This window comes from Lepus europaeus, chromosome 7, assembly GCF_033115175.1.
Source record: "Lepus europaeus isolate LE1 chromosome 7, mLepTim1.pri, whole genome shotgun sequence".
Taxonomy (NCBI): Eukaryota; Metazoa; Chordata; class Mammalia; order Lagomorpha; family Leporidae; genus Lepus; species Lepus europaeus.
Genome location: NC_084833.1, coordinates 47941806 through 47968340, shown reverse-complemented (window position 1 = coordinate 47968340; position 26535 = coordinate 47941806). Strand labels below are relative to the sequence as shown.

General features: G+C 45.6%; 2 protein-coding genes across 7 annotated transcripts in view; both read left to right on the top strand.

The window, feature by feature from the left end:
- The window catches only part of NUCB2 (nucleobindin 2), a 56100-nt gene extending 47332 nt beyond the window's left edge, over positions 1 to 8768 (top strand). For 3 of the 6 annotated variants that reach the window (XM_062196420.1, XM_062196421.1, XM_062196422.1), the window contains 3 exons: positions 475 to 645; positions 1856 to 1937; positions 2373 to 2508. In XM_062196420.1, the coding sequence (XP_062052404.1) occupies positions 475 to 645; positions 1856 to 1937; positions 2373 to 2380 (261 nt within the window). In that variant the 3' untranslated portion in view covers positions 2381 to 2508. Of the gene's footprint in view, positions 1 to 474; positions 646 to 1855; positions 1946 to 2372; positions 2509 to 2622; positions 4763 to 7424 lie in introns of those variants that run through there. The other 3 variants (XR_009866374.1, XR_009866373.1, XM_062196423.1) reach the window with 3 other exon arrangements.
- Positions 8769 to 16287: 7519 nt separating this feature from the next.
- LOC133764417 (natural cytotoxicity triggering receptor 3 ligand 1-like) lies at positions 16288 to 25281 on the top strand. The gene is made up of 3 exons (XM_062198099.1): positions 16288 to 16356; positions 21398 to 21745; positions 24988 to 25281. The coding sequence occupies exons 1-3, from the start codon at positions 16296 to 16298 to the stop codon at positions 25206 to 25208; spliced, it is 630 nt and encodes a 209-aa protein (XP_062054083.1). The 5' UTR covers positions 16288 to 16295; the 3' UTR covers positions 25209 to 25281.
- The last annotated feature ends 1254 nt before the right edge of the window (positions 25282 to 26535 follow it).

The following is a 26535-nucleotide window of genomic DNA, read 5'->3' as shown; positions in this document are numbered from 1 at the left end:
TTTTCTTTTTTTTTTTTTTAAATTATTTTATTTATTTGAAAGACAGTTACAGAGACAGGTAGAGACAGAGAGAGAGGTCTTCCATCTGTTGGTTCACTCCCCAAGATGGCCGCAACGGCCAGAGCTGCGCCAATCTGAAGCCAGGAGCCAGGAGTTTCTTCCGGGTCTCCCACATAGGTGCAGGGGCACAAGGACTTGGGCCATCCTATACTGCTTTCCTAGGCCACAGCAGAGAGCTGGATTGGAAGAGGAGCAGCCAGGACTAGAACCGATGTCCATATGGGATGCCGGCGCTTCAGGCCAGGGCATTAACCCACTGCGCCACAACGCCAGGCCCTTATTTCTCCTTTCTTACATGAAGGTTTAATACTACAATACTCATCGTACTTTGCTAATCACAGTTTTGAACCTGAATCAGACTTTATTATTTTTTTTCCTCCTAAGATTATTCTACCCTCATTTGTTTCCTTTTAGACATTGGATCAGCAACAATTCTTCACAGAGGATGAACTAAAAGAATATGAAAAAATTATCTCCTTACAAGAGAATGAACTTAAGAAAAAAGCAGATGAGCTTCAGAAGCAAAAAGAAGAGCTGCAGCGTCAGCATGACCAGCTTGAGGCGCAGAAGCAGGAATATCACCAGGTAAAAGGATTACGGCACCAACACAGATTGTAGATGCTTTGTTGAAAGCCTGTGTTTTGTAATGTAATATTCCAAGGTACTACCAGCTGTAGTATTTTATTTGAGAGGCAGTGAGACAGAGAGATCGAGAGAGTAAGAGCTCCCATCTGCTGGTTCACTTGCAATGGCCAGGGTTGGGCTGAAAAAAAGCCAGACAGTGAGAATTCAGTCCAGGTCTCAGTGTGTGGCAGTGTGGTGCACGTTTGCAGGAAGCTGGAACTGGAGCAGAGCTGTGACTCCAACCCAGGCACTCTGATATGGCATGGAAGCCTCTCAAGCAGTGTCATAATCTGTAGACCAAATGCCGCTGCTGAGGCATATTGTCTTAAATTTTAATGTTCTAAAAAATGTTTTGTTGAATATTAATCTAAATTTTAGAATTTGACTATCTTCATTTTAGAAAACAATTTCAGTTAGTTTGTCACACTTCATCAAAGGTCATCTTATGATAGAAAATCAAATAAAACTTAATTTTAAAAAAAGAGTATTTATTTGAAAGGCAGAGTTACAGAGAGGCAGAAGCACAGAGAGCAAAGTCTTCCATCCACTGGTTCATTCCCCAAGTGGTGGCAACTGCTGGAGCTGTGTGGATCCGAAGCCAGGAGCCTGGAGCTTCTTCTGGGTCTTCCACATGAGTACAAGGGCCCAAGGATTTGGGCCATCTTCTACTGCCTTCCAAGGCCATAACAGAGAACTGGATTGGAAGTGGAGTAGCCAGGTCTCGAACCAGCACCCATATGGGATGTCGGCACTGCAGGCGGCAGCTTTACCCATTACACCACAGCGCCAGTCCCACAAAACTTAATTTTAAGATTTTCTTTTTTCGGCCGGCGCCGTGGCTTAACAGGCTAATCCTCCACCTTGCGGCGCCGGCACACCGGGTTCTGGTCCCGGTTGGGGCACCGGATTCTATCCCGGTTGCCCCTCTTCCAGGACAGCTCTCTGCTATGGCCCGGGAAGGCAGTGGAGGATGGCCCAAGTCCTTGGGCCCTGCACCCGCATGGGAGACCAGGAGAAGCACCTGGCTCCTGGCTTTGGATCAGCGAGATGCGCCGGCCGTGGCAGCCATTGGAGAGTGAACCAGCGGCACTCTGCCTGTCAAAAATAAAAAAAAAAAAAGAAAGAAAGAAAAAGAAAAAAAAAAAAGATTCTCTTTTTTCCATCTCACCAGGTTGTACAGCAGATGGAACAAAAAAAACTACAACAGGGAATTCCTCCATCAGGGCCAAATGGAGAACTGAAGTTTGAGCCACGTATGTAATTTTGCTTTTTTGTTTATTAGTTTGAGAAAACATATCATTGTAAATTGAAATATTTATTACAAATATAATATTTCAAATCATTAATATTCATATTATTTTATATATACTGTTTAATAGAAAAATTGCAGTACAGATAAATGAAAGGCTTCTAAAGTTTTACTATCAACATTTTCAAATGCAATATAATATATAAATGCTATATAATGTTGAAATAAGTCATTATGTCATAATGACTTATTTCAACATTATCCATAATTATTTACAGTCAGTTATATCAATCATATCAGAGAAGATCTTTTTAAGTTGATTATTATAAGACTAGCTAAGTGTAATTTTAAAAGTAAACACTAGATATATCTGTAAATAAAAGAAAATTCAGAATAAAGGAAGATTCCTTTAAAATGAGAGTATATTTTTTTTGAACAGACATTTAAAGTCCGAAGGCCATCAGAACTTGGAAGAAAACTGTTAACTCCACATCTATTTCATCTTTTTACCTCCTGTCATTTTTCTCTGCTCAATAAATATTTTAAAGCATATTTGGAATAAAGGAAAGTTCCTTTAAAATGAGATGCATTTTATTGGACACAGATAGTTAAGGTTTGAATTTTACTGGATCAAGAAGAAAACGAACTCACATTTATACCTTCCTTCTTTTTTCTTTGTTCTCCTTTAGTGATTTGATTAAGTGGCCTCGGGCCATAATTTAGGGAAACCAGCAGTAAGTGAGAAAGCTCTGCCTATTGCCTTTAAAATAAATTGTGCTCACCCATAAAGATAAGTATTATTTCACAGGTGCTTCTCATCTCTCTCAGTAATGTCTCTTTGGTAGTAACAGTTCTGAAGAGGCTGTAGTATCTTTTCCCTAGTGTTTCGTGGAAACTGCCCCCCACTTTTAACAGCCTTCTGTGCCAGTCATGCTTCCACCAAAACGCTCTTGCTCCGCTTCAGGCCATCTCTCGTTTACATGTTTGCTCCAGCCCTTTGAGGCAGCTTCCCAGAGGCAGCAGCAGCACTTGAATTTCATCCCCTCGGCAAGAATTGAGCTCCCGGGGAGGCAGAGAAATTCATGTGGCAGTGTGACCATTCCTCTAAACTAAGAAAGAGGCAAGTTGGGACATTTGTCAGGCAACCTTCCGTTTTCGCCCCTGTCAGCCATGCTGGCTGCCAGACATCCATCTGAGACTCAGCGCTCGCTTGTCCCATCCCAAAGAGGAACCACCGAAAATGTGGTCCAGTTTCACACATGAGCTCAAGGATCACGGTACCTGGGTGTTGACCTGTTCATCAGGTTACGTGTGGCTCCTTGTGTTCTGGCCCCTACAAACTAAAAGGCAACTTTTCTGTCCCAAGAGCAGCACATGCATAAGGCGTAAATGTAGGAAAACTGCATTTATGTTGACCTTTTAGGATAGGGAAGAATTCAAAAATAGTGGTTACTGATCCATAGCGATCAGAAAGCGCTGCTTAGAAAGAAACAATCATCTCTTTGCTCTGGTACTTTTTGTCCCTGCCTCATTTTTCTGAAAGCACCTGCCTTAGGCATTGTCCTCCCGGGCCCTTGGCTTTGCCTTCTAGGAGTTTTTTCTTGTCCATGAATTTTCAAGGGACATATCTGGCTAGGTGTTGTAAAGTAGGCCCTTCTTGGAGGCTGGACAGTCTTAGCAGTTCACTTCCTGTTATTGTGGGCTCGGAGCTCCGGGCTTGTTGTACCTAGTTAACAGCGACAGGCTCTTACAGACCAAGTTTGAATCTTTATTTGTTTTGACCAAATGAATTCCTCAAATTTAGTAAGCTTCTGGTCTGTTTTCTTTAATCACTTTCATGAATAACCACAGCTATGGCTTTTACATAATTTGAAGATACCATTTGAAACAAAACACCCCATCATTTCCTTTCTGGCCTCTGTGCCACTCCCTGCCCTTGTGCTGGCCTGAGAACTTTCAGACTCCAGGCTGGGGTTGAATGGTGGCGGGCTGGGCCTGGTCTTTGGCCCTGGGACGGCTCCTATTACTAACAGAAAATTCTTACGGGAAGGTTCTTGAAAAATGTTGAGGAGGGTTTGGTGGCTTCCTAAGCCTTTCCTTAAAACTATTTCAGCCTGCAGTACAGCAGTCTTGACTTTTTCAGTTCTTCAAGGCTCATGATTTGGGATTTTGTCAGTTTTTATTGTAGGAAGAGAGCAAGGCCCTCAGCAAAGTTACATTGCCTTCATCTCTGCAGACTTGACATTAGCCTGAGTCACATTTCTTTTGGAGGACTTTGCTGAAAGAGGCAAGAAGCAGCCTCTATATGTTAGTGCTACCACCACCTTCTCTGATAACTCTCCCTCGGTCTCATGGCCCAGACACCTGTTTCCTCAGTAAGCAAACCTCCCCATTCAAATCTTTGCACCACTTGCTGCACCTTTCTTCCAGCTGGGGTCAGGATTCTTGGTTGGAGGTAATGGAATCTTCTTAAAGAAGATTCTTCTGTTTCCTTAAACAGAAAGACATTGGTCAAGGAATATAGATAGCTCACAGGATGTTTAGAAGGGTGGGAAAAAAATAGACATAGGCTGAGCTTCTAGGAACTCAGTTGCAAGAGTGGGCTGATCAAGAAGCTGCCTGCCACATCAGGAAGCCACCTGCTGGATTAGGAAGCCTTGCACAGTTGCCGGCTCTGGAGCTGCAGCGTCTCTACCATGCTCTGTACCGATGAAGACGGTGTCTCGTGTCCTGCCTCTTCCCTGATGGAACGCGGCTCTGAGTGAAAGTCTCCAGTGAGTGCACCATTTGATTGGACCAAGCACATCTGGAACCCCAGCTGCAATGGAGGTTGGGAAGTATCCTACAGTGTTTAACTTCACTACCTCTGTGTTACAGGAATGCCTATTAAAGGCTATGGAGTTAAACCAATCCACCATAGTATCTCCTTGTTTGACATTAAGTTCTGTCTAACATTGATAATTTTTAAAATCTTAATCCTTATGTTATAATTTAAAAAAAAAAGATTTATTTATTTGAAAGACAGAATTACAGAAAGGCAGAGAGAGAGAGAGGGAGGGAGAGAGAGGTCTTCCATCTGCTGGTTCACTCCTCAGATGGCTGCAATGGCTGGAGTTGTGCTGATCCGAAGCCAGGAGCCAGGAGCTTCCTTTGTGTCTGCCATGTGGGTGCAGGGCCCCACGGACTTGGGCCATCTTCTACTGCTTTCCCAGGTCACAGCATAATGCTGGATTGGAGCTGGAGCAGCCGGGACTCAAACCGGCACCCATGTGGGATGCTACCACTGCAGGTGGCAGCTTTACCCACTATGCCACAGCGCTGGCCCCATATTAAAATTTTTAAAATCATCATTGTATGTCTATCCAAACATACATCATATTTTTGTTAAATCAAGAATTTCAAAATTAAATATAGCACTCTAGAAAAATTCTTATACAAAGTTTAAAAAACACACACACTCAAAAACCAATCAACATAGTGCTAATGCTATATCTTTTTAGAGATGGAGAATTCTTATCTCTATTAGATGAATTTCAGGCAATGTAGAAAAATGGTTTGCAGTATCATTTTGTTGACTTAATATCCATGACCAAGAACTGATAGCACAGGCATTCTCTTGGGAAAACTGTTTTAGTTAGTGAACGGGGGAGAAACTGGAAAGTTACCAGAGAACTTAGAGCAATTTTTTTTAAAGTGTTTTTTGGTGTGAGTAAATAATGCATGGATATTAATCTATACGTGCCTCAGAGTTTCCAGCAAATTATTATAATTTATATTATTCAAAAAAGAATCATTGAAACTAAAAGTCTTTATAGACTTAAGGAATTCCAGTTCTTATGAGTACTGGTCATTCAGGAGTGAATATTATTTCTGAGAAAGTTGCGAATAGTATTCTTTCCAGCTCCTTTTGAAAGCATTGGTGCTGTGTTTGATTTATACCATTTTTTGTATTTCTTTGGCTATTTGTCTTGGGTTTAGCTGATTTAGTGGTATGTAATATAATTTAGTAATTCGGAGTTTTATTTAGCATGTGAATTTTCATGAAACCTGTAAATTTTATAGTATACTTAGGTATATATAGTTAAAATTAGAGTTTTAAAACATGGTGGGTGTCTAGAATATGAAACTCTCATTAAAGAAAACCATAACTCAGAAGTGATGGTAGAGGGCCAGCGCTGTGGCTTAGCGGGAAAGCCACCGCCTGCAGTGCTGGCATCCCATATGGGTGCTGATTCGAGTCCCATCTGCTCCTCTTCCGATCCAGCTCTCTGCTATGGCCTGGGAAAACACAGAAGATGGCCCAAGTCCTTGGGCCCCTGCACCCGCGTGGGAGACCTGGAAGTAGCTTCTGGCTCCTGGCTTCGGATCAGCACAGCTCTGGCCATTGAGGTCATCTGGGGAGTGAATCAGCAGATAGAAGACCTTTCTCTCTCTGCCTCTGCCTCTCTGTAACTCTGCCCTTCAAGTCAATAATAAATAATAAATCTTTTAAAAAAAGTAAATAACAATAAATAAATACAGAAACCAGAGCTGGGGGAATAAAAAAGTAGTGGTAGAAAAATCCTCTGAGACATGACTGTATGCTTCTTTTTTTTTAATATTTATTTATTTATTTGAAAGTCAGAGTTACACAGAGAGAGGAGAGGCGGAGAGAGAGAGAGAGAGGTCTTCCATCCAATGGTTCACTCCCCAATTGGCCGCAGCTGCTGGAGTTGCGCCGATCCAAAGCCAGGAGCCAGGAGCTTCTTCCAGGTCTCCCACACGGGTGCAGGGCCCAAGGACTTGGGCCATTTTGTACTGCTTTCCCAGGCCATAGCAGAGAGCTGGATTGGATGTGGAGCAGCCGGGTCTCAAACCAGCGCCTATATGGGATGCCGGGGCTTCAGGCCAGAGCATTAACCTGCTGTGCCACAGTGCCAGCCGGTTATATGCTTCTTAAAATATATTTATTTATTTTAGTTGAAATTCAGAGATACAGGGAGAGGGAGAGAGATGTTCCATTGGCTGGTTCATTCCCCAAATGACCACAGGAGCCATGGCTGGGCCCAGCCAAAGCCAGGAGCCAGGAGTTTCATCAGGGTCTCCCACGTGGATGTGGGACCCACACACTTGGGCCATTCTCTGCTGCTTTCAGAGCCATTAGCAGAAATAGAGCAGCCATACATGAACTGGAGCCCATGTGGGATCTCTGATGTTGCAGGTGGCAGCTTTACCTACTCTGCCACAATGCCAGCCCTCGATAATTTTTTAACTAAGATTTATTTACAATGGCATTATTTTCCATGCTTATTGAACAGGATTATAATAGCATAAGCCTAAATGTGAATGTTTTTCACATAAAGAAAGACAAAGAAAATTTTGTTTTGTGATAATGTGATTTTTAAGATAGCCTAGCTTATAATAGAGGGAGCAAGAAATCTATTTTCCTTGGGATGAAATTTCGACAAGCTCAGTTCTGGTTAGTGCATAAATTTTGATCTTTGTTTTACAGCTATGTGATACAACCAAGAAGAAACTGGAAAGGAGCCAGAATTAGACAATGGGGTTCATCATTTCTGTGCAAGATTTATGTCCTTTGGAGAACCTGCTAGGGAAGCCACCTCCACCCTTAACCACTGGTGCCTCAACTACAGACATTTAAAATTCACTTGTTTTTGTTGAATTTGGGAGACTAAAACATATTCAGTAAAATGCAAAGTTCACTGTTTTTCCTTGTGGGTGATGGCAAGACAGTAATGACAATCCTGTTTTGACATGTAAGATTTGTAGAAAAGCAGATCTTTTCTGTGCTTTTTAAAAAATAATGCAACATTGGCAACAGCTTACCAATGCTTCCCTCCTGTCTGTTAAATTGACTTTTTAAATGAATAGTTAGTTATGAGGATGTAACCCTTTCTTAGAGAACCCAAGAACTGAGCCAGACCCCGTGGCCGCAGCAAGGGGTGAAGTCACTGTATTGATAAGTCTGGATTTACCATTTCCAGCTCTGCCAACTTGATGGTTGATACAAAAGCAAAGCAAAAAAATTGAGAGTCTTTCATTTTACAAATTGAAGTGTTTTCAGATATTGCCTATAGAACTATGTGAATAAAAAAAAAACACCTGCGTTTCATGCACACGGATGTTTACAGTTTTCACTGTGGAGCTTTCAGGATTCGTTTTAGGTGATGTTGGTCATGCACTCGGTGACTGCTGTGTGCCAGCTTGCTCATCAGCCAGTCTTTGACAGTGTGTTTCTCCCTTCCTGGTTGCCCTCAAAGCTTTGTCTGCCTGTGTAAACAAGTTGTATTGTGTTTTTTTAAACAAAATTTGTTTACAGTCTGTTGCAAACAGTATTTGACTTTTGCTGTGCAAATGTGCTTATTTTATTTTAATTTGTGATTATACATATGTGTATCACAAAATCAAAGCACTAAAATTGGGGCAGGCAGTTGGCACAGCAGCATAAGTACCTGCTTGGGGCACTTGTTTATCTCATTGGAGTCCTGACTGCTTTGCTTCTGATCCAGTCTTCTGTTGATGCACAGAAGACAATGGCACAAGAACTTGCGTCCTTGACACCCACATGGGACATCATGGTGGAGTTCTTCTGAGTTGACCTGGACCAGCCCTGTTATGGAATAAATTAGTGGATGGAAGATCCTTCTGTTTTGCTCTTTCTCTGCCTTTAAAAAAGAAAAGTATAAAAATATTTTTGTACCAGCCCTATATATAATTTTGTGACTCCATAGAATTTTAAAATGAGTAATAATTTAATTTTTACATGATTTCAAAAGTTATGACTTGTCTGAGTGATTTAAAAGTGAGAGAAAAAATAAAATTCCATCTTACTCTTTGCCTTCTCCTAAGTATCATTTTATTTAACATGTTATTTTTTGTTCAATTTTGGTCCATTTTAAGTGTTCCCTTTTAGTGACATCGGAGTATATACCATTTAATTAAATCCCTGCCTTCACTGTCAATCCCCAGTGTATGACATGTGTAACACTGAGTAGTGCCATGCCTTGTTTTACACCATGATGCTTTGTGACCTTTCAGTTGGTAAAGTGACTTGGGTTTGCTTTACTTTTGTATTTTATCCTTTCTGTACTAGGCAATGCTACTTTCTAAATATTTCTTTTTTCCCCCCAGAAAACTTTTATTTAAGTAATACAAACTTTATGCTTTTTATAAATACATCTTTAAGAACACTGTGATTCTTCCCACCATGCCTGCCCTCTCACTCACACTCCCACCCTTCTTCCTCCTCCCTCTCTTATTCCTATTCTTATTTTTTATTACGATCTATTTGCAATTAGTGGAGGATGGCCCAAGTGCTTGGGTCCTGCACCCCATGGGAGACCAGGATAAGCACCTGGCTCCTGCCTTCGGATCAGCATGATGCGGCGGCCATTGGAGGGTGAACCAATGGCAAAGGAAGACCTTTCTCTCTGTCTCTCTCTCTCTCATTGTCCACTCTGCTGTCAAAAAAAAAAAAAAAAGATCTATTTGCAATTAACTTTATACACATATTAGTTCAACAAATTGTATGAAAAAAACTGTTCCCCAACAGTCGAGACAAGGGCTGTTCAAAGTCATTGCAGCTTGAAGCATTAATTTCACTTCTATAGATTACCTTTTAGGTGCTCTATTAGTTATCACAGTCAGGGAGAACATATGGTATTTGTCCTTTTGGGACTGGCTTATTTTGCTAATTATGTTTTCCAGATTCATCCATTTTGTTGTAAACAACAGGATTTTTTTTTTTACTGTTGTGTAGTATTCCATAGTGTACATATCCCATAATTTCTTTATCCAGTCTTCAGTTGACAGGCATTTCGGTTGATTGCATATTTTAGCTATTGTGAATTGAGCTGCAGTAAACATGGGGGTATGGATAACTCTTTCATTTGCTGATTTCATTTCCCTTGGTAAATGCCCAGGAGTGGGATGGCTGGGTCATATGGTAGGTCTATATTCAGATTTCTGAGGTATCTCCATACTGTCTTCCATAGTGGCTGTACCAGTTTACATTCTCACCAACAATGGATTAGGGTACCTTTTCTCCACATCCTCTCCAGTATTTGTTATTTGTTGATTTCTGTATGAAAGCCATTCTAACTGGGGTGAGGTGAAGCCTCATTATGGTTTTGATTTGTATTTCCCCAATGGCTAGTGATCCTGAACATTTTTTCATGTATCTGTTGACTATTTGGATTTTCTTTTGAAAAATGTCTGTTTAAGTCCTTTGCCCATTTTTTAACTGGGTTGTTTGTTTTGTTGTTGAGTTTCTTGATCTATTTATATATTCTGTTATTAATCCTTTATCAGTTCTATAGTTTGCAAATAATTTCTCCCATTTTGTTGGTTGCCTCTCACTTTCCTGAGTGTTTCTTTTGCAGTGCAGAAACTTTCCAGTTTGATATAATCCCATTTGTCAATTTTGGCTTTGATTGTCTGTGCCTTTGGGGTCTTTTCCAAGAGCTCTTTGCCTATGCCAATGTCTTGCAGGGTTTCCCCAATGTTTTCTAATAATTTGATGGTATCGGGTCATAGATTTTGGTCTTTAATCCATTTTAAGTGGATTTTTGTGTAAGGTGTGAGGTAGGGGTCTTGCTTCATGTGGAGGTCATTAACCCAGCACCATTTGTTGTAAAGACTGTCCTTGCTCCAGGGATTGAATTAACTTCCTTATCAAATATAAGTTGGTAGTAGATGTGTGAGTTGATTTCTGGCATTTCTGTTCTGTTCCATTGGTCTACAAGTCTTTTTTATTGTGTGAGTCCCAGGCTGCTTTGATTATAATTGCCCTTAGTATGTCTTGAAATCTGATATTGTGATGCCTCAGCTTTGTTTTTGTTGTATAAGATTTCTTTAGCTGTTTGGGGTCTCCTGTGTTTCTTTTTGAATTTCAGCATCATTTTTTCTATATCTGAGAAGATGTCCTTAGTATTTTGATTAGGATTGCATTGAATCTATAAATTGCTTTTGGAAGTATGGATATTTTGATGATAAATTGATTCTTCCAATCTGTGAACATGGAGGACTTTATTCATTTTTTGTGTGTGTCTTGTTCTATTTCTTTCTTTAATGTTTTGTAATTCTTATCATAGAGACTTTTGACATCCTTGGTTAAATATCCAAAGTACTTGATTTTTTTGTAGCTACTGTGAATGGGATTAATTTCAGTGGGAACATGTCTAACTTTTCCCCATTCAATAGGACATTGGCCATGGTTTGTCATATATTGCTTTAATTGTGTTGAGAAATGTTCCTTCTATTCCGAATTTGCTCAAGATTTTCATCATGTAGCAATGTTGTATTTTGTCAAATGCTTTTTCTGCATCTATTAGGATAATCATATGGTTTTTGTTCTTCAGTTTGTTAATGTGACATATCACATTGATTGATTTGTGAATGTTGAACCATCCCTGCATACCAGGAATAAATCCCACTTGGTCTAGGTGGATGATCTTTCTGATGTGTTGTTGCATTCTATTGGCCAGAATTTTGTTGAGGATTTTTGTGTCTATGTTCATCAGGAAAATTGGTCTGTAGTTCTCTTTCTCTATTGTATTTTGTTCAGGTTTAGGAATTAAGGTGATGCTGCCTTCCAAGAAAGAATTTGGGAGGATTCCCTCCCTTTCAGTTGTTTTGAATAACTTGAGAATTGGAGTTAGTTCTTCTTTAAATGTCTGGTGGAATTCAGCAGTGAAGCCATCTGGTCTGGGCTTTTCTTTGTTGGGATTCAATTTCTGTCTTGGTTATGAGTCTATTTAGGTTTTCTATGTCTTCCTGTCAATTTAGGTAGATCATATGTGTCAAGGCTTCTGTCCATTTCTTCTAGGCTTCCCATTTTGCTGGTGTACAGCTCTTTAGTAATTTCTGCTGATTCTTTTTATTTCTGTGTTGTCTGTTGTTACATTTCCTTTTTCATCCCTAATTTTATTAAGATGAAGGCATTAATTTTATTGAGCAGTTTTCTCTCCATTTATTGGTTAGTTGGGCCAATGGTTTGTCAATTTTGTTTATTTTTTCAAAAACTAGCTCTTTGTTTAGCTGATCTTCTTGTATTTTTTTGTTTCAATTTTGTTGATTTCTTCTCCAATTTTAATTATTTTCTCCTAGAAATTCATTATTTCAGGTATTTCATTCTAGCTTCTTTTTAATATCTCTATTTCATGGTAAAACTTTTTTCATTAGTTTGTGAATTTGCTTCTGATTGCTTCTTTGTAGTCTGACGATTAATTTTCTGAATTCCATTTCTGGCAAATCTTGATCTCTTCTTCCCTTTCTATTACTGAAGTGCTGTAGTGTTCTTTTAAGGGACTCATGGTGTCTTCCTTATTGTTTTTTTTTTTTTTAAGATTTATTTATTTATTTTAAAGGCAGAGTTACATAGATGCAGAGGGAGAGGGAGAGAGGAATGGAGAGGGGGTAGAGAGAGGAGAGGGAGAGGGAGGTGTCTTAAATCTGCTGGTTCACTCCCCAAATGGCCACAGTGGCCAGAGCTGAGTTGATCCGAAGCCAGGAGCCTGGAGCTTCTTCCAGGTCTCCCACGTGGGTACAGGGCCCTAGGACTTGGGCCATCTTCTACTGCTTTCCCAGACCATAGCAGAGATGGTGGCGGCTTTACCTGCTACATCACAGTACCGGTCCTTTCCTTATTCTTATTTTGTTCTTCTTATCCCTTCTGCATCTGTGTGGGTTTTTTTTGTTGGTTTCTTTCTCTCTCTCTCTCTCTCTCTCTTTTTTTTTTTTTTGTCTTTGTTTTTGTCTAGTTGCTTTTCTATGGGAACTTTCACATTTGGCAGTTTCCTGTGTTACGAGTTGCTATGGGTCTGTGTATAGTGAGCAGGTTGCAGAGCCCCTCCTGCTGGTGCTGGGTTAGATTTTCAATGGTGGTGGAGTGGTTAGGTACTTTCAATACACAGGGCTTCCTCTTGAATGTTCAGCCTCCATGGTGGGGGAAGAAATTCTTCTAGATTATTGTAGCCCTTGTTCTTGGGTGCGGAGTGAGGTGAGGTGACCCCAGCAGTTGATGGGCACATGCACAGGAGGCAATGGCTGCAGGCCCCTACTTTTGTAAACAAACCATGGAGCAAGATGTCTTCTCTCTCAGCCTGCAAGTGCATGTCAGGGGAGGGGGTAGGGAGATGGGGGTGGAAGACCTCTCCACCTGTTCCTCAATATTTGCCCCCACCTTCTAGTTCCTGTGTGGAACTTCAACAGCAGTTCGCCAAGCTCTCCCTACCGCTGCTATTCAAACCTCTGCGGGACCACAAATTCCTGTGTCACCTGGTCCTCCGAGAGCTGGCACCGACCTCCCAGGTCTGAGCCCTTCACACTTGGCTCTCTCGGCGTGGACCTGGCCGACCTCTGCTATCCTCCTGGGTTTTCTGCTGTGAGTCTCTCACAGCCCTATCTCAGGCGGGTGTCTTCTCTCCTCCTTAATTGTTAATTTTGCCCAGCATGATTTGGATCATCCTGCCACATACCACCATTTTGTCCTCCCACTGTTATTTCAAGTCTCTGTATTTTTAGCACACATATTTAATCATCGGGAAATCTTTGAGGAGTGTAGGATGTTGTAGCACCATTTTCAGTCTTAATGCCTTAATAAAAGCCCCAGCTGCATGGGATTCACCAGGCCTTTCAGATAAATTCATACATTTCGTCACTATCCCAAACCATTCCTCTTTTCTCTGTGGGAGTCATTGTATTTCTCAATACAATCAGGTGACTATATTAAAAGAGTTATTTTCTAAAAGATAAAATAGGTTGGGGCCAGTGCTGTGGCGCAGTAGGTTAATCCTCCACCTGTGGCACCTGCATCCCACGTGGGTGCAGTTCTAGTCCCAGCTGCTCCACTACCCATCCAGCTCTCTGCTATGGCCTGGGAAAGCAGTGAAAGATGGCCCAAGTGCTTACGTCTCTCACCTGCATGGGAGAGCCAGGAAGCCCCTGGCTTCTGGCTTCAACTTGGGCCAGCTCCAGCATTTGGGGCCACTGGGGAGTGAACCAGCAGATGGAAGATGTCTCTCTCTGTCTCTCCCTCTGTCTGTAAATCTACCTATCAAACAAACAAACGAACAAACTCTTTTAAAAAAAAGCTGAAGATTTTGCTTTAAACCATGTGAGGCCAGTGAATGCCTAGAGCCACAGTTTCATTCTTCTAAGCAGGTTCGGGTGGCATTGGACCCCTGCACCCGTGCGGAACACCCGGAAGAAGCTCCTGGCTCCTGGCTTCATATCAGCTCAGCTCTGGCTTTTGTGGTCATTTGGGGAGTGAACCAGTGGAATGGAAGACTTCTCTCTCTCTGGCTCTACCTCTCTCTGTAATTCTGTCTTTCAAATAAATAAAATAAATCTTAACAAAGGAAAAAAAAAAAAAAAGAAAGAAAGAAATCACGTGGGCCTTATGCCGGCACAATAAAAGACTGCTTCCTGCTAAGAGGCCTTGGTGTGTTGTCCCGGTGCAGGCATCCTGCTACAGGTGTACCAAGTTATGTGGCCTCTAACTGAAGGAACAGCGTTTTGGGTGGAATATGTGTGTGTGTGTGTTTAAAAGCTTGTGCCTAGAATAGGTCTGTACAGAAGACCATCAGTGTCTTCTGAAAACAAAACTGCATCTGCAGTTAAACCATGAGAAAACATCTCCATCACTGCTTTTCCTTTAAATCAAGGGAGCTGGGGCCGGCGCTGTGGCACAGCGGGTTAAAGCCCTGGCCTGAGGGGTCGGCATCTCATGGGCGCCTGTTCTAGTCCTGGCTGCTCCTCTTCCGATCCAGCTGTGGGCTATGGCCTGGGGAAGCAGTAGAAGATGGCCCAACCCTGCACCCACGTGGGAGAAGTGGGTGCTCCTGGCTCCTGGCTTCGGACGGGCTCAGCTCTGGCTGTTGCGGCCATCTGGGGAGTGAACCAGCAGATGGAAGACCTCTCTGGGTGTCTCTACCTCTCTCTGTAACTCTTTCAAATAAAAATAAAATAAGTCTTTAAAAAAATAAATAAATGAAGGAAGCTAGTGTTTTAGGAACCGTTAAATGTGATGGCTACACATCCTAATTTAAAGTCAGGATTTTAAGGACCTTTGATTTTATTATTGCCAAGTTATAAAAGCAATCTTTACAAGTATGTGACTGAAAATGCTTTGTTAACTTTTAAACGGAAAATTTTGATTAGCCTGAAGATATTCTTTTTTTTTTTTTTGAAAGGCAGAGTGGACAGTGAGAGAGAGAGAGAGAAAGGTCTTCCTTTTTTCCGTTGGTTCACCCTCCAATGGCCGCTGCGGCCGGCGCACCGCGCTGATCTGATGGCAGGAGCCAGGTGCTTCTCCTGGTCTCCCATGGGGTGCAGGGCCCAAGCACTTGGGCCATCCTCCACTGCACTCCCTGGCCACAGCAGAGAGTTGGCCTGGAAGAGGGGCAACCGGGACAGGATCGGTGCCCCGACCGGGACTAGAACCCGGTGTGCCGGCGCCGCAAGGCGGAGGATTAGCCTAGTGAGCCGTGGCGACGGCCAGCCTGAAGATATTCTGATTTGTTTTTGGCTTATTTAGAGTTTGGACTGTTTTTCAAACCAGGAATAACGGGATTTCAATTTGATAGAGAATCAGAAAGACAGACTTTACACTGCATTGTTATACTTGGATTCGTTTTATGAATGTTACATCAAGTTTTCAGGGTAAGTTTTTGTTGAAACTATTATTCCAGTTATTGTGTGCAGGGATTCATCTTTAATTACGGTACACGTAAAACCCGGAAAATATGTAGTATTTGCCTTTTAATTCCGTGGGGGAGAAGACGTGTGACAAAGTGGGAAGAATGCAGGGCTGGTGAGAAGCCCGCATCCGAGTCCTGGGTTTGGGCTCTGGCTGAGAGGGAGCTCGGGGCGGGCACGCTGTCTCCTGTCTCACCTCCAGACATCTCTCACCTCCAGCCATCTCGGGGTTATAGACCTCCCAGAGAGGAGGCCTCTCCAGCGGGGTGAGGGCCGCCGGCTACCCCTTTGCAGCCGCGCAGCTGCATGTGTTGCGAACCCCGTCTCAGGTTCGGAACCCGCGCTCCTATTGGATGCCGGCCCCTCAGGCCGGGGCATTAACCCAATGGCCACAGCGTTGGCGCCCACTCCCTGGCACGGAGGTCACTCCTCTCCTTCGATTGGGTGAGCGCACTCAGGGCCCGCCCCTCTCGGGCCCGCCCCGTCGGCGGCAGGGCCCGCGGTTTCCGAAGTTGTTTCGCACTTCGGATTTTGCGCACTCAGCTGGCGTCCGCGGCGGGAGAACCGTCTCCTGGCCGCCCCGGCTGCGGGAAGCAGCTGACAGCAGCGCTCTGCTCGGCGGCCGGCACCCGCGGAGCGGGCGGAAGGCAGAGCGGCTGAGTGGATGGCGAGCGCGCTGGGAGCGCCGCTGCTGCTGGCCGTGTGGGCCGCACTGCAGGTGGCAGGTAGGGCCAGGGAGCGCAGGGGACGGTGGGGTGCGGGGTCCGGGGCCTGGGGGAGGGGGTGCGGACAGGACGCCGCTGTCGCCACCCGGCTCGGAGCCCTGCTTCGTGAAATACAGATACGGGTAGCGATTCCACAGGTGACTGTCCTGAAGGCGTTCTGTGTGCCGGGTGACAGCCCGCAGACGGTGCCCCAAGAGGGTGCGCTTGAGTGGGTCGCCGGAGTGGCCCAGACCTTCTGGGTGTGGCGAGTGCGCCGGTGTGGGGGTGGGGGGCCGGACGGCGGCGGTGGCCGGAGAAGCCCGGAGAAGCCCAGAGCCGGCGAGGGCGCTGGTGGCGGTGGGGGGCGGCGGCTGAGGGTTCCGGAGGCCAGGGGCAGCCTCAACTGCAGCTTAGCGCCCTGGCAGAGGAAAGGCTTTGTGCCTTAAGGATGTATGCCATATACACACGCGACATGTATGTATGTAAACGCATGTGTTGTTTCCCCAAGTTTGAGAAACAAAAGGAAGTTCTAAAGAGATTAAAATTGGGGGTTAAAGCCACGGCCTGCAGTGCTGCCAGCCCACGTGGACGCCGGTTTGAGTCCTGACTACTCCACTTCCCATTAAGCTCCCTTCTAATGTGCCTGGAAAAGCAGCAGAAGGTGGCCCAGGTGCTTGGGCCCCTGCACCCACGTGGGAGACAAGAAGCTCTTGGCTCCTGGCTTCCACCAGGTGCTGCTGGGTCCTTTGCATTCACTTGGGAGAGTGAACCAGGCAATGGAAGACACCCCCCCCCCCTTTCTCTGTCTTTCAAATAAATAAATGTAAAAATGTAGACATTAAACAGAATAGTTGATGATGATATCAAAAAGAACAAATAGTATTTCTAAGCATTCTAAGCACACCCTGAAAATAAAGTTAAGAAAACCATTTCATGTACAATAGCTTCCAAAAGAATAAAAGCCTGGCGTGGCCCAGTCCCGTGTGGCTGTCCTTTGCAGCAGTGGGCGGCTGCTTCTGTCCACCTGCTCTCCTAGCTCGGTGCGTGCCTCTGCCCCATGGAACATTCGGTGGACATGGACACGAGGCCCCAGAACTCTTTCTGGTTGTGAACTAAAGGCTAACAAAGATTCTCACTTTGAAGTGGACAGTGACAAATTCAGCACCGGTTGTCATCAACGATGTCCCTAGGTGCTGGTGCACAGGATGCACGTCACCTTGTTAGGCAGAGGCAATGAGTGATGCGGCCAGTCCAGTTACAGGCACACTGACAATTTGGGAAATGCACGGCCAGCAGTTTCCCTTGGCGGCTAGAAAAGGCGCCACCTGTGACTTCAGGCTGAAGAGTGGTTCAGGGCCTGTGCATGTGAGTGGACGGCCCTTAGTGGCCAGGGAGGAAGACGTGGACTCAAGAAGAGGAGGATGTGAGACTGTTGAGCAAATCTGGAAGCGATCTGCTCCTAGCGGTGCAGCAAGGTGCCTCAGGAAAAGCAAAACCTGCCGCTGATGGAGGTGGCGGCCTTGGAGATGACGAGGAGGAGGAGACTGAAGAAGCAGCTCTATAGGAGATACCCCAGCCCAAAGTCACATAATCGAGCCAGCATGGGAAGGGCTCAAAACCATCAACGCCAACATCAAAAGGTCAGGAATCCCTCAAAAAGCAGGAAAACACTCCTGAAGCACCCAAAGGACCTGGTTCTGTAGAAGACATTAAAGCTGACGTGCAGGCAGGTGTGGAGAAAGCTGGTTGTCTTCCCTGGGTGGAAGATGAGAAATGCTTCCAGGGACTGAGCAGGAGGCCAATCGAGATCTCTCTGTGGAGGAGGCCTCCGAGAACACAGTTCAGACAGTTGGTGAAAGTTTTCCATGTGACTTCATTTCTGTAACAGTTGGGAGTGGCCTGTCCTTTTTACAGTGGAGGGTGAGAAGTTTCCCTACCATGTTGGATACATGTTGTCCATATTGGGTGGCCAAGAATGTGTTGTTCACAATGCCCGTTTAGGGGGTCAGTGCTCTGGTGTAGCAGGTTCAGCGGCTGCATGCAGTGCTGGCATGCCATGTGGGCACGGGTTCCAGTCCCAACTGCTCTACTTCTGATTCAGCTCCCTGCTAATGCACCTGGGAAAGCAGCAGAAGATGACCCAAGTGCTTGGGTCCCTGCACCCATGTGGGAGACCAGGCTGAAGCTCCTGACTCCTGCCTTTGGTCTGGCCCAGCCCCGGCCATTGGTGGTGTGAAGCAGCGAATGGAGGATGTCTCTCTCTGAATCTCCCTCTCTCTAACTCCATCTTTCAAATAAATGCATAAATCTTTTTTTTAAATGGAATCCACCCTTTGCTTGGGTTTTTAAGTAGGCATGGTATGTTAGGACAGGACACAGCATAGTGGTGGTCATACATGGAAATGGTGGGGAGCCAAAAATATATGTGTTAAATGCTCAGTTCTTTAATAAAATAAACAAGGGGAATAAAACACGTGGGAATACGTTTAACAAGAGAAACATAGAGCCATGTGTCCCGTGAAGGTGCTTCAGGCAGTGAAGGACAGCACACGTGTGCTGGTCCCATGAGATTATAATGGAGCAGGAGCCATCAGAGTGCAGTGCAGTGCAGTACTCACAAGTCAGTGGAGGTGCCGGCATGAAGGAGCTGGCACTGCCGTTAGTGTCAAAGTGTGGCAAGTGCAGTTACAGTGCCACCCTTGATAACAGTGACTGTTGCTGGCTTATGTATTTAGTACACTGTGTATGTTACTGCTTTAGATGCACTGATTCTGCTTCTTTATTTTGAAAGGAACAATGGCTGGTGCCATGGTTTAATAGGCTAATCCTCTGCCTGTAGCACTGGCACCCCGGGTTCTAGTCCTGGTCGGGGCACCAGATTCTGTCCCGGTTTCTCCTCTTCCAGTCCAGTTCTCTGCTGTGGCCCAGGAGTGCAGGGGAGGATGGCCCTGGTCCTTGGGTCCTGCACCCACCTGGGAGAGCAGGAAAAGCACCTGGCTCCTGGCTTCGGATCAGCGTGGTGCGCCAGCCGCAGCGGCCATTGTGGGGTGAACCAACGGAAAAAAGGAAGACCTTTCTCTCTCTCTCTCTCTCTCTTACTGTCCACTCTGCCTGTCAAAAAAAAAAAAAAAAGCCCTTGATTTTATTATTAATAATTCCTCCTAAGAGAACAGCACATTGCAGTTAAGGAAGCTAGTGATGGTCTGGCCTCAGTTATTCCTCACAGAAGCCGTGGGGAGTAAGCGTGGTTCTGCCAAGAGGGAAGCAGACATTTGGGGAAGTCCAGTGGACCCCTCAGCAGTTAGAAGACGGCAGAGCCAGGCCCATCCCTATTGCTCCTTGCTAGCTTTCTTCTATACCAAGTGCTGCTGGTGACACTGGGCTTCTGCAGTGGAGTTATATTTTGAATGGACATTAAAATTATATTAAAATTGGTTTCTGGACTGAAATAGGCTACATTGCTATTATTAAGTGTATATGCTTTTGGGATGACTTAATTAGGTATTTGTAAATGTTATATGCATTAAATATCAAGAGCTATTGGAGCTGGCCCTGTGGCGTAGTGGGCTAAGTCTCTGCCCGAGTGCTGGGCACTGGTTCGAGTCCTGTCTGCTCCACTTCCTATCCAGCTCTCTGCTATGGTCTGGGAAAGCAGCAGAAGATGGCCCAAGTCCTTGGGCCTCTGCACCCATATGGGAGATCTGGAAGAAGATCTCACTCAAGGCTTTGGATAGGTGCAGCTCTGATTTTTGCGGCCAATTGGGGAGTGAACCAGCAGATGGAAGACCTCTCTCTCTTTCTTTCTCTCTGTCTCTTCCTCTCCTCTCTCTGTGTAACTCTGACTTTCAGGTAAATAAATTAATCTTTTTAAAAAAGTCTCCATCCAAGTTGAAACAGCATCACACATTATTTTCTGATATTAGGCATTGATTTTTCTTACACAAGTTTAAATACAATTCCTATTACAATTTGATAAAATGGGTTCAATTGGCACGAACTGAACAAAATTGTTGCGACTTTTTTTTAATGGGGTTTTGTCTCTTTTTAGACTGACTGTACTTACTATCCACTGACACTGGTTTGGTGTTGGTACTGCTGAACATTTTATACATGAAGCTAACATGCTAGCAGGGAAGAAGCTAACAGGCATACCACTGTCTTTGATGTGGCGGCTGATACTAATTTCCCTTGTGTTAGGTTGAACCTACTCTAGAGAAGTTGCAGATCAGAAACCAAGCAGCAGTTTTGGAATTCGACGCCAGCAAAATAAGTGAAAAAGAAAAAGTTACTATTAAAAATTGGTTTTAATACTTTCTGTCTTTTACCCAAATGACCTTCCACACTTGCTCAGCAAATTTGTGTTAAGGGCTTTGTCACATTTAACCTTACCTTACCCTGTAATGATGTTGGCTGACATGTAGAAGACTGGATGTGTATAATTCATACGGTATATAAACATTAAGAGGTTCATCACTTTCCAGGCTCATAGATCAAGTCATGTGGGCGGTGCATCAGTACACTGTGGCATCACTAAAACGAATGCTGTATTGCTACAGGGCCTTCAGGTTTGTAAAAACATAACCACAAGTTATACTGACTTGTGTAGACTTGTCACGTCTGAGCTGAGTATAAAATATCACGTGCTTACCATTTAAAAATAAAATAATAAATAAATTTGTGGATGAGTCTGTAGAAAAGCAGACTCAGGTGCCAAGGCCATGCAGAAGGCCAGGTGGCTGGGGCTGCTTGTTGAGGACAAACCCCACCTCCACCTGCAGACTTTGCTAAAAATCAGCTCGGTTTGCTCGTTCATCTGCTCATGCTTCATTGCGGATAGCTCCAGTTCCTGGGCTTCATATCAGCAGGAACCATCTTGATGTAGAGCAGAAGTCGAACTCTCCACTTATCACCCTAACAGGGCCATGGACAAAGGACCCCTGTCCAGAGACCTTCCCTATCCGTGCCCTAAAGGAATTTGCTTGCCATTCATGTGGTCGAGTTTGAGCTCCGGGCCTGTTATTTGCCAAGGGGCTCCTATAACTGAGTTCTCCTGTTGCCACAGGTTTTCTGGAAGTGGAGATGGCAGGGAAGACTCAGGTCGTGTTCCTCAATGACGATGTCACCATCTACTGTAAGATCCCTGGTTCCCCACTCCTGGACAGCAGCATCATGGGTGTCATGTGGTTTCGGAAGATTCAAGGATCGGCAATGGAAGCCAGGCTCTTTGAGTATTATGGCGATCACCAAGCGGCCTTCCGACCTGGAGCCAGCGTGCCTCTTGAGCTGCTGGAGAGGGGAGACGCCTCACTGCGGCTGCCTGCGATCCAGCTCAGGGAGGCCGGAGAGTACCGCTGTGAGGTGGTGGTCACCCCCCAGAAGGCAGAGGGCGTAGTCCAGGTGGAAGTTGTGGGTGAGTGTCCCAGGGTAGCGCCCTACAGTTTTCCTGGTGCTGGGGCTCAAGTGGAACAAGGCTTAGAGCAGGGGCCCGGAGATCAGATGTGGTTTTGAGTCCTGGGCTTTGGTAGAGTTAGACAACCTTGGGCAAGTTATTAAGCATTCTGAATCTCAGTGCGCTTTTCTCTAAACAAGGGGAGTCGTCTGCCCGGGAGGACTGTGGGAAGATGCCAGGAGAACACGCAGGTGAAGTGACTGTCAGGGAACTGATTCAGTCATTGTGCGTGGGCAGAGAAAGGCGGCCATGGTGATCATTACGTTATTCCCATATGGGGTGGGAGTCAGTCTCACTGAAGAGCTGCCTTGGAAAGGAGAGGGAAGCTGGGCTGTGGCTCTCAGATGTGACCCCCATGCCAGCTTTTTGCTTCCAAACTGAGTGCACTTATCATTTAATATCTTTGGGCCTGGATTTCCCAATACAAAATGGGCCGTGTGATAGGACAACGTGTGCAAACCTCCATTGAGTGCCTGCAGTGAGCAAGGAACGTTCCCAGGACAAAAGCATCCCCTGACTCCATCTTTGAGCTCCACTGTCTTCCATTACAAAGTGTCCTGATGCACCCTGGTGAGAACGTAGAGAAAAGGGAACCCTGACACGCTGTTGGTGGGAATCAGTTACCATGGCCATTATGGGTACCAGGGTGGAAGGTGTTCAGAGAAAGGCAACACAGGCCAGAGTTTGGCTTAGTGGTGAAGATGCCCACCTCTGGGGCCTGGGTTGTATCACAGCGGGTTTTGCCACTGGCATCCCATATCCTGAGTGCTGGTTCAAGTCTGGCTGCTCCACTTCCAGTTCAGCTCCTGGCTAGTGTGCCCGGGAAGGCAGTGGAAGATGGTCCAAGTGCTGGGGCTCCTGCCATGCATGTGGGAGAACCAGGATGGAGTTCCTGGCTCCTTGCTTTGGCCCAGCCTAGCCCTGGCTGTTGCAGTAATCTGGGGAATGAAGCAGTATACGGAAGCTCGCTCTTGCTCTCGCTCTCATTCTCTCTCTCTCTCTTTCTCTTTCCCCACCCCTCTCCCTCTCCCTCTTTCTCTGTTCCTTTGCTCTTTCAATAAATACATAAAGAAATCTTTAAATGAAAGGATGGAATGACATGTGCAGCCAAATGGATGGTCTTGGTGGTTATTGTGGTAAGTGAAATAAGCCACACACTCACAGGTACTGCATGTTTTCTGTCATGTGAAGTTTCAAAATATGTATTTGGAAAAGTGACCTACTAATACGTGGATGGACTTAGTGGGTTGTTGCTGGGGCTGCCATAATGAAACACCTGTGACTGGGTGGCTCACACAACAACCTGTGGTTTTCTCGCGGTTCTGAAGGTGAGGTGTCGCGAGTGTTGGTTTCTTTTGGGCCCTCTTTCCTTGGCCGTCCTTTCCCTGTGTTCCTGTGGTTTTCCCTCTGTGCATTGTGTCTGGGTCCCTATTTCCTCATTTGCTAAGGCCCCCAGTCAGGTTAGATGAGCACCTATCCAAATGTTCTCATTTAAGCTGAGTTTTCTCGTTAATCCAGTCTCATTCTGAGATGCTAGAAATGTGGGGGGCATGGTAATTGTAGAGGGACACAATTCAGTACTAAGAAGGGAAGACTGTCTGTGAGCCCTCCGTGATTGTACATAAGACCTTGAATATTTTGACATATTGACTTTGGGAGTGGGGATATATGTTAGTTAGGATTCATTTCCTCTGCACCAGACAGAGAGCCAAAAGCAATGATTTTGAAAAAATAATGGACTTCATTTTTTTCTGGGAGAGTTTTACATTTACTAAAAATCAAGGCACCGGCCTTGGGGTGTAGTGTGTTAAGCCGCTGCCTGCCATTTGCGCATCCCATATGAACACCTGTTCAAGTCCTGGCTGCTCTAGTTCTGATCCAGTTCCCTGATAACATACTTGGAATAGCAGCAGGAGATGGCCCAAGTTGTTGGGGCCCTGCACCCAAGTGGGAGACTTGGAAGAAGCCCCTGGGTCCCGGCTTTGGCCTGGCACAGCCCTGGCTTTTGTGGCCATTTGGGGAGTGAACCAGCTGATGGAACCTCTCCCTCTCTGACTCTCTCTCTTTGTCTTTGTAATTCTGCCTTTCAAAATAATAAATCTTAAAAAAACAAAAACCAACCTCTAGTACGCATAGCAATTAGTTTGGTGTGATTTAAAATCTCGGAAAGCTAATGCACAGCCCTTGCCCATTATTGATGTCTGTGTTAGTATGGCACACTGTTTGTTAAAGGTGTATCCAGGCAGCTGGGTCAGAAGTGCAGCGGCTGAGCCTGAAACGGGTGCCCGTATTGGATGCTGGACCACAGTCAGCAGCTTTACTCACTACACCACGACGCCGGCCCCAGTGTGCCACATTTGATACAAGTTTTTTATTTGATAGCAATGAGCTGTCATTCACTGGTTCACTCCCCAGACCCTCCCAGTGAGTTGAGAGAGGCCCGGAACCAGGGCTCCCATGTGGGTGTCAGGGACCCAGTTACCTGAGTCATCACTGCTGCCTCCTAGATGAAGGGGAGAAGGATGCTGAAGGGGAAAGGGAGTGACGGCCACGGCCCTTTTCTTTAAGACAGACTTTTATTGAAGCAGGCTTTCTGCAAGTTGCTCTTGCCACTTTTGATTGTGCCTGGACCCCTCAGACCCTAAGTTCACATGGCCACGCTTACTTGCGGTGGAAGTTGGGTGATGTAGCTTTAACTGGATGTGTTACATCTAACCAAAAACACAGACTGGAAATTCGGCAGCATTTAGCAGTCTCTACCACAACAGTGCTCCAAGATTTTCTCCAGATTCTCCAAGGTGTGCATGATGCAAAAGAGCTTCAGAGACTCATGGGGCTCTGGCGTGATGACGTTTAGCTGAATCTGAGTGCCATCAGTTCGCTCCCCTCTCCTGCGGTCATGCTACGTGCCAGACCTCAGGCTGGTAATAAGCTTGTGCTTGCCTCCCTTCAGGGAGCCACTGTCTGGTATCGTACATTAGTGCTTCCCAGCATGACAGGACTGGGCATGGCTGCAGAGCTACCCAACCTCGGTCTCGGTCTTTAAGCAGAGTGGCCATCTCGTGGATCTGGTCCCGTCTTGGCCAGTAGCAGTGATGGACAGACGTGTGCGTGCCAGGGAAGTCAGTTAGCAGAAACTGTGAGGGCAGTAAATGATGGCTGAGCTCTGGGCCTCAGGCTGTGTGACTCCTCTCTCCTGGCAGCTTCCCCAGCCGGCAAAGTAACTCTGGACCAAGCCCCAACGAAAGAAAACAGATACGCACGTGTGGTGTGCAAGTCAGCTGGGTTCTACCCTGAATCCATTAACGTAACTTGGGAGAAGTGGACCCAGAAGGCTCCCCAGCACCTACAGATTTCCGAAGGCATCTTCACTGGCCCTCCGGTCAAGAATGAGGATGGGACGTTTAATGTTACTAGCTACTGATGCTGAAGTCGCCAGTGGAAGCTGATGGGGCCATCTACCAGTGCGTGGTGGGACACATATCCTTGCACACCTCCCAGAGGTTCAGCCTTCCAGCGATTGAGACAGGTAAGCATCTTTCTGGATATGGCGCCTCTCTTCATATTGAGGGAGTGTAACTTAAATTGTTGGATGCCTCAGGGATCTTTTCTTGGGATTGACAGGGAAGGAGAGAAAGCTTGGGCTGGAGGGAACAAGCTGGGGTCAGACTCTGCCCTGCCCCGCATCAGCAACCCAGACTGAGTCCCTACACCAGATGTCTGGTCAGTAGAGGGTGGTGATAATAGTCATCCAGTAGAAACAGGGCTGCTCATCAGCTCATGGCACCTTCAGGGTGAGGTCTGGATGGTCTGTGTGGCTTGGAGTGGGAAGCTAGCCTGATGATGGGGGATGGGGACGGGATCCTGCCCAAATCCCCTGCAGAGAAGGGGCTAGCAGGGGCCAGGAACCCACCTGCAACATCCCTTCTGGCAGGATCCAGTCTACATTGAACTGTTAGCTGGCAGAGGCCAAATTAGAGGTCCTGTCTCAAGGGCTGTGTCCCAAGGAGAGATGGCCATCGTAGAGGGGTCCCACAGCTGCCTGGGGCTTTGCCCAGGCTCACCAAATCGTTAAGACAACACAACTCACAACAGAGCCCCTCCTGCCTGCAAGGTGGGAGGTTTTTGACCTCATCCGGGGTGACCTGATCACGTCTCTAGTGTTGGGTAGGAATGACTCTGCTGGGCAGATGCATCTTCCTGGAGCTAGGAGGCGTAGGGAAGGCAGAGGTCCTGGGGGGATGTTTGTCTAGGTGTGCCAGATGGGACCTTGCGTGCTCCTAGAGTAGAAATGACCTGTTCTTGGAAGTAAGGGTATGTGTGGGCGGTGTGTTCCAGGTTGTGCATGCTGGTGTGTGGGAAACAAGTGAAATGGAAATATGCTATGTGCGTGTACGTGTGCGTGTGTGTGTGTGTGTGTGTGTGGTTTGGGAGGTCTGTGTGTAAGTGTGAGAAGATGAAGTGGTGGCTACAGAAGCTCTGAAGACACTTGTTGCATATGTACGTGCTATGTGGTGCCCATATTACAGTGCATTTCTGACAAGGGCTGAATACAAGGATGTGTCAAGGTGTGTGTGATGGGATTGGCGATGCTGAGACACGTGGCAGAGGGCAAATGACACAAACCACACAGGTCCTAGCTGCAGTTGGGTGGTCTTCTTGGCTCTCGCAAATAGCTTTCTCTTAACGTTCTTCTCTTTCTCTCAGCAGAATCTGTGACGGGAAACGTCTTTGGGAATAATTTCTACTCT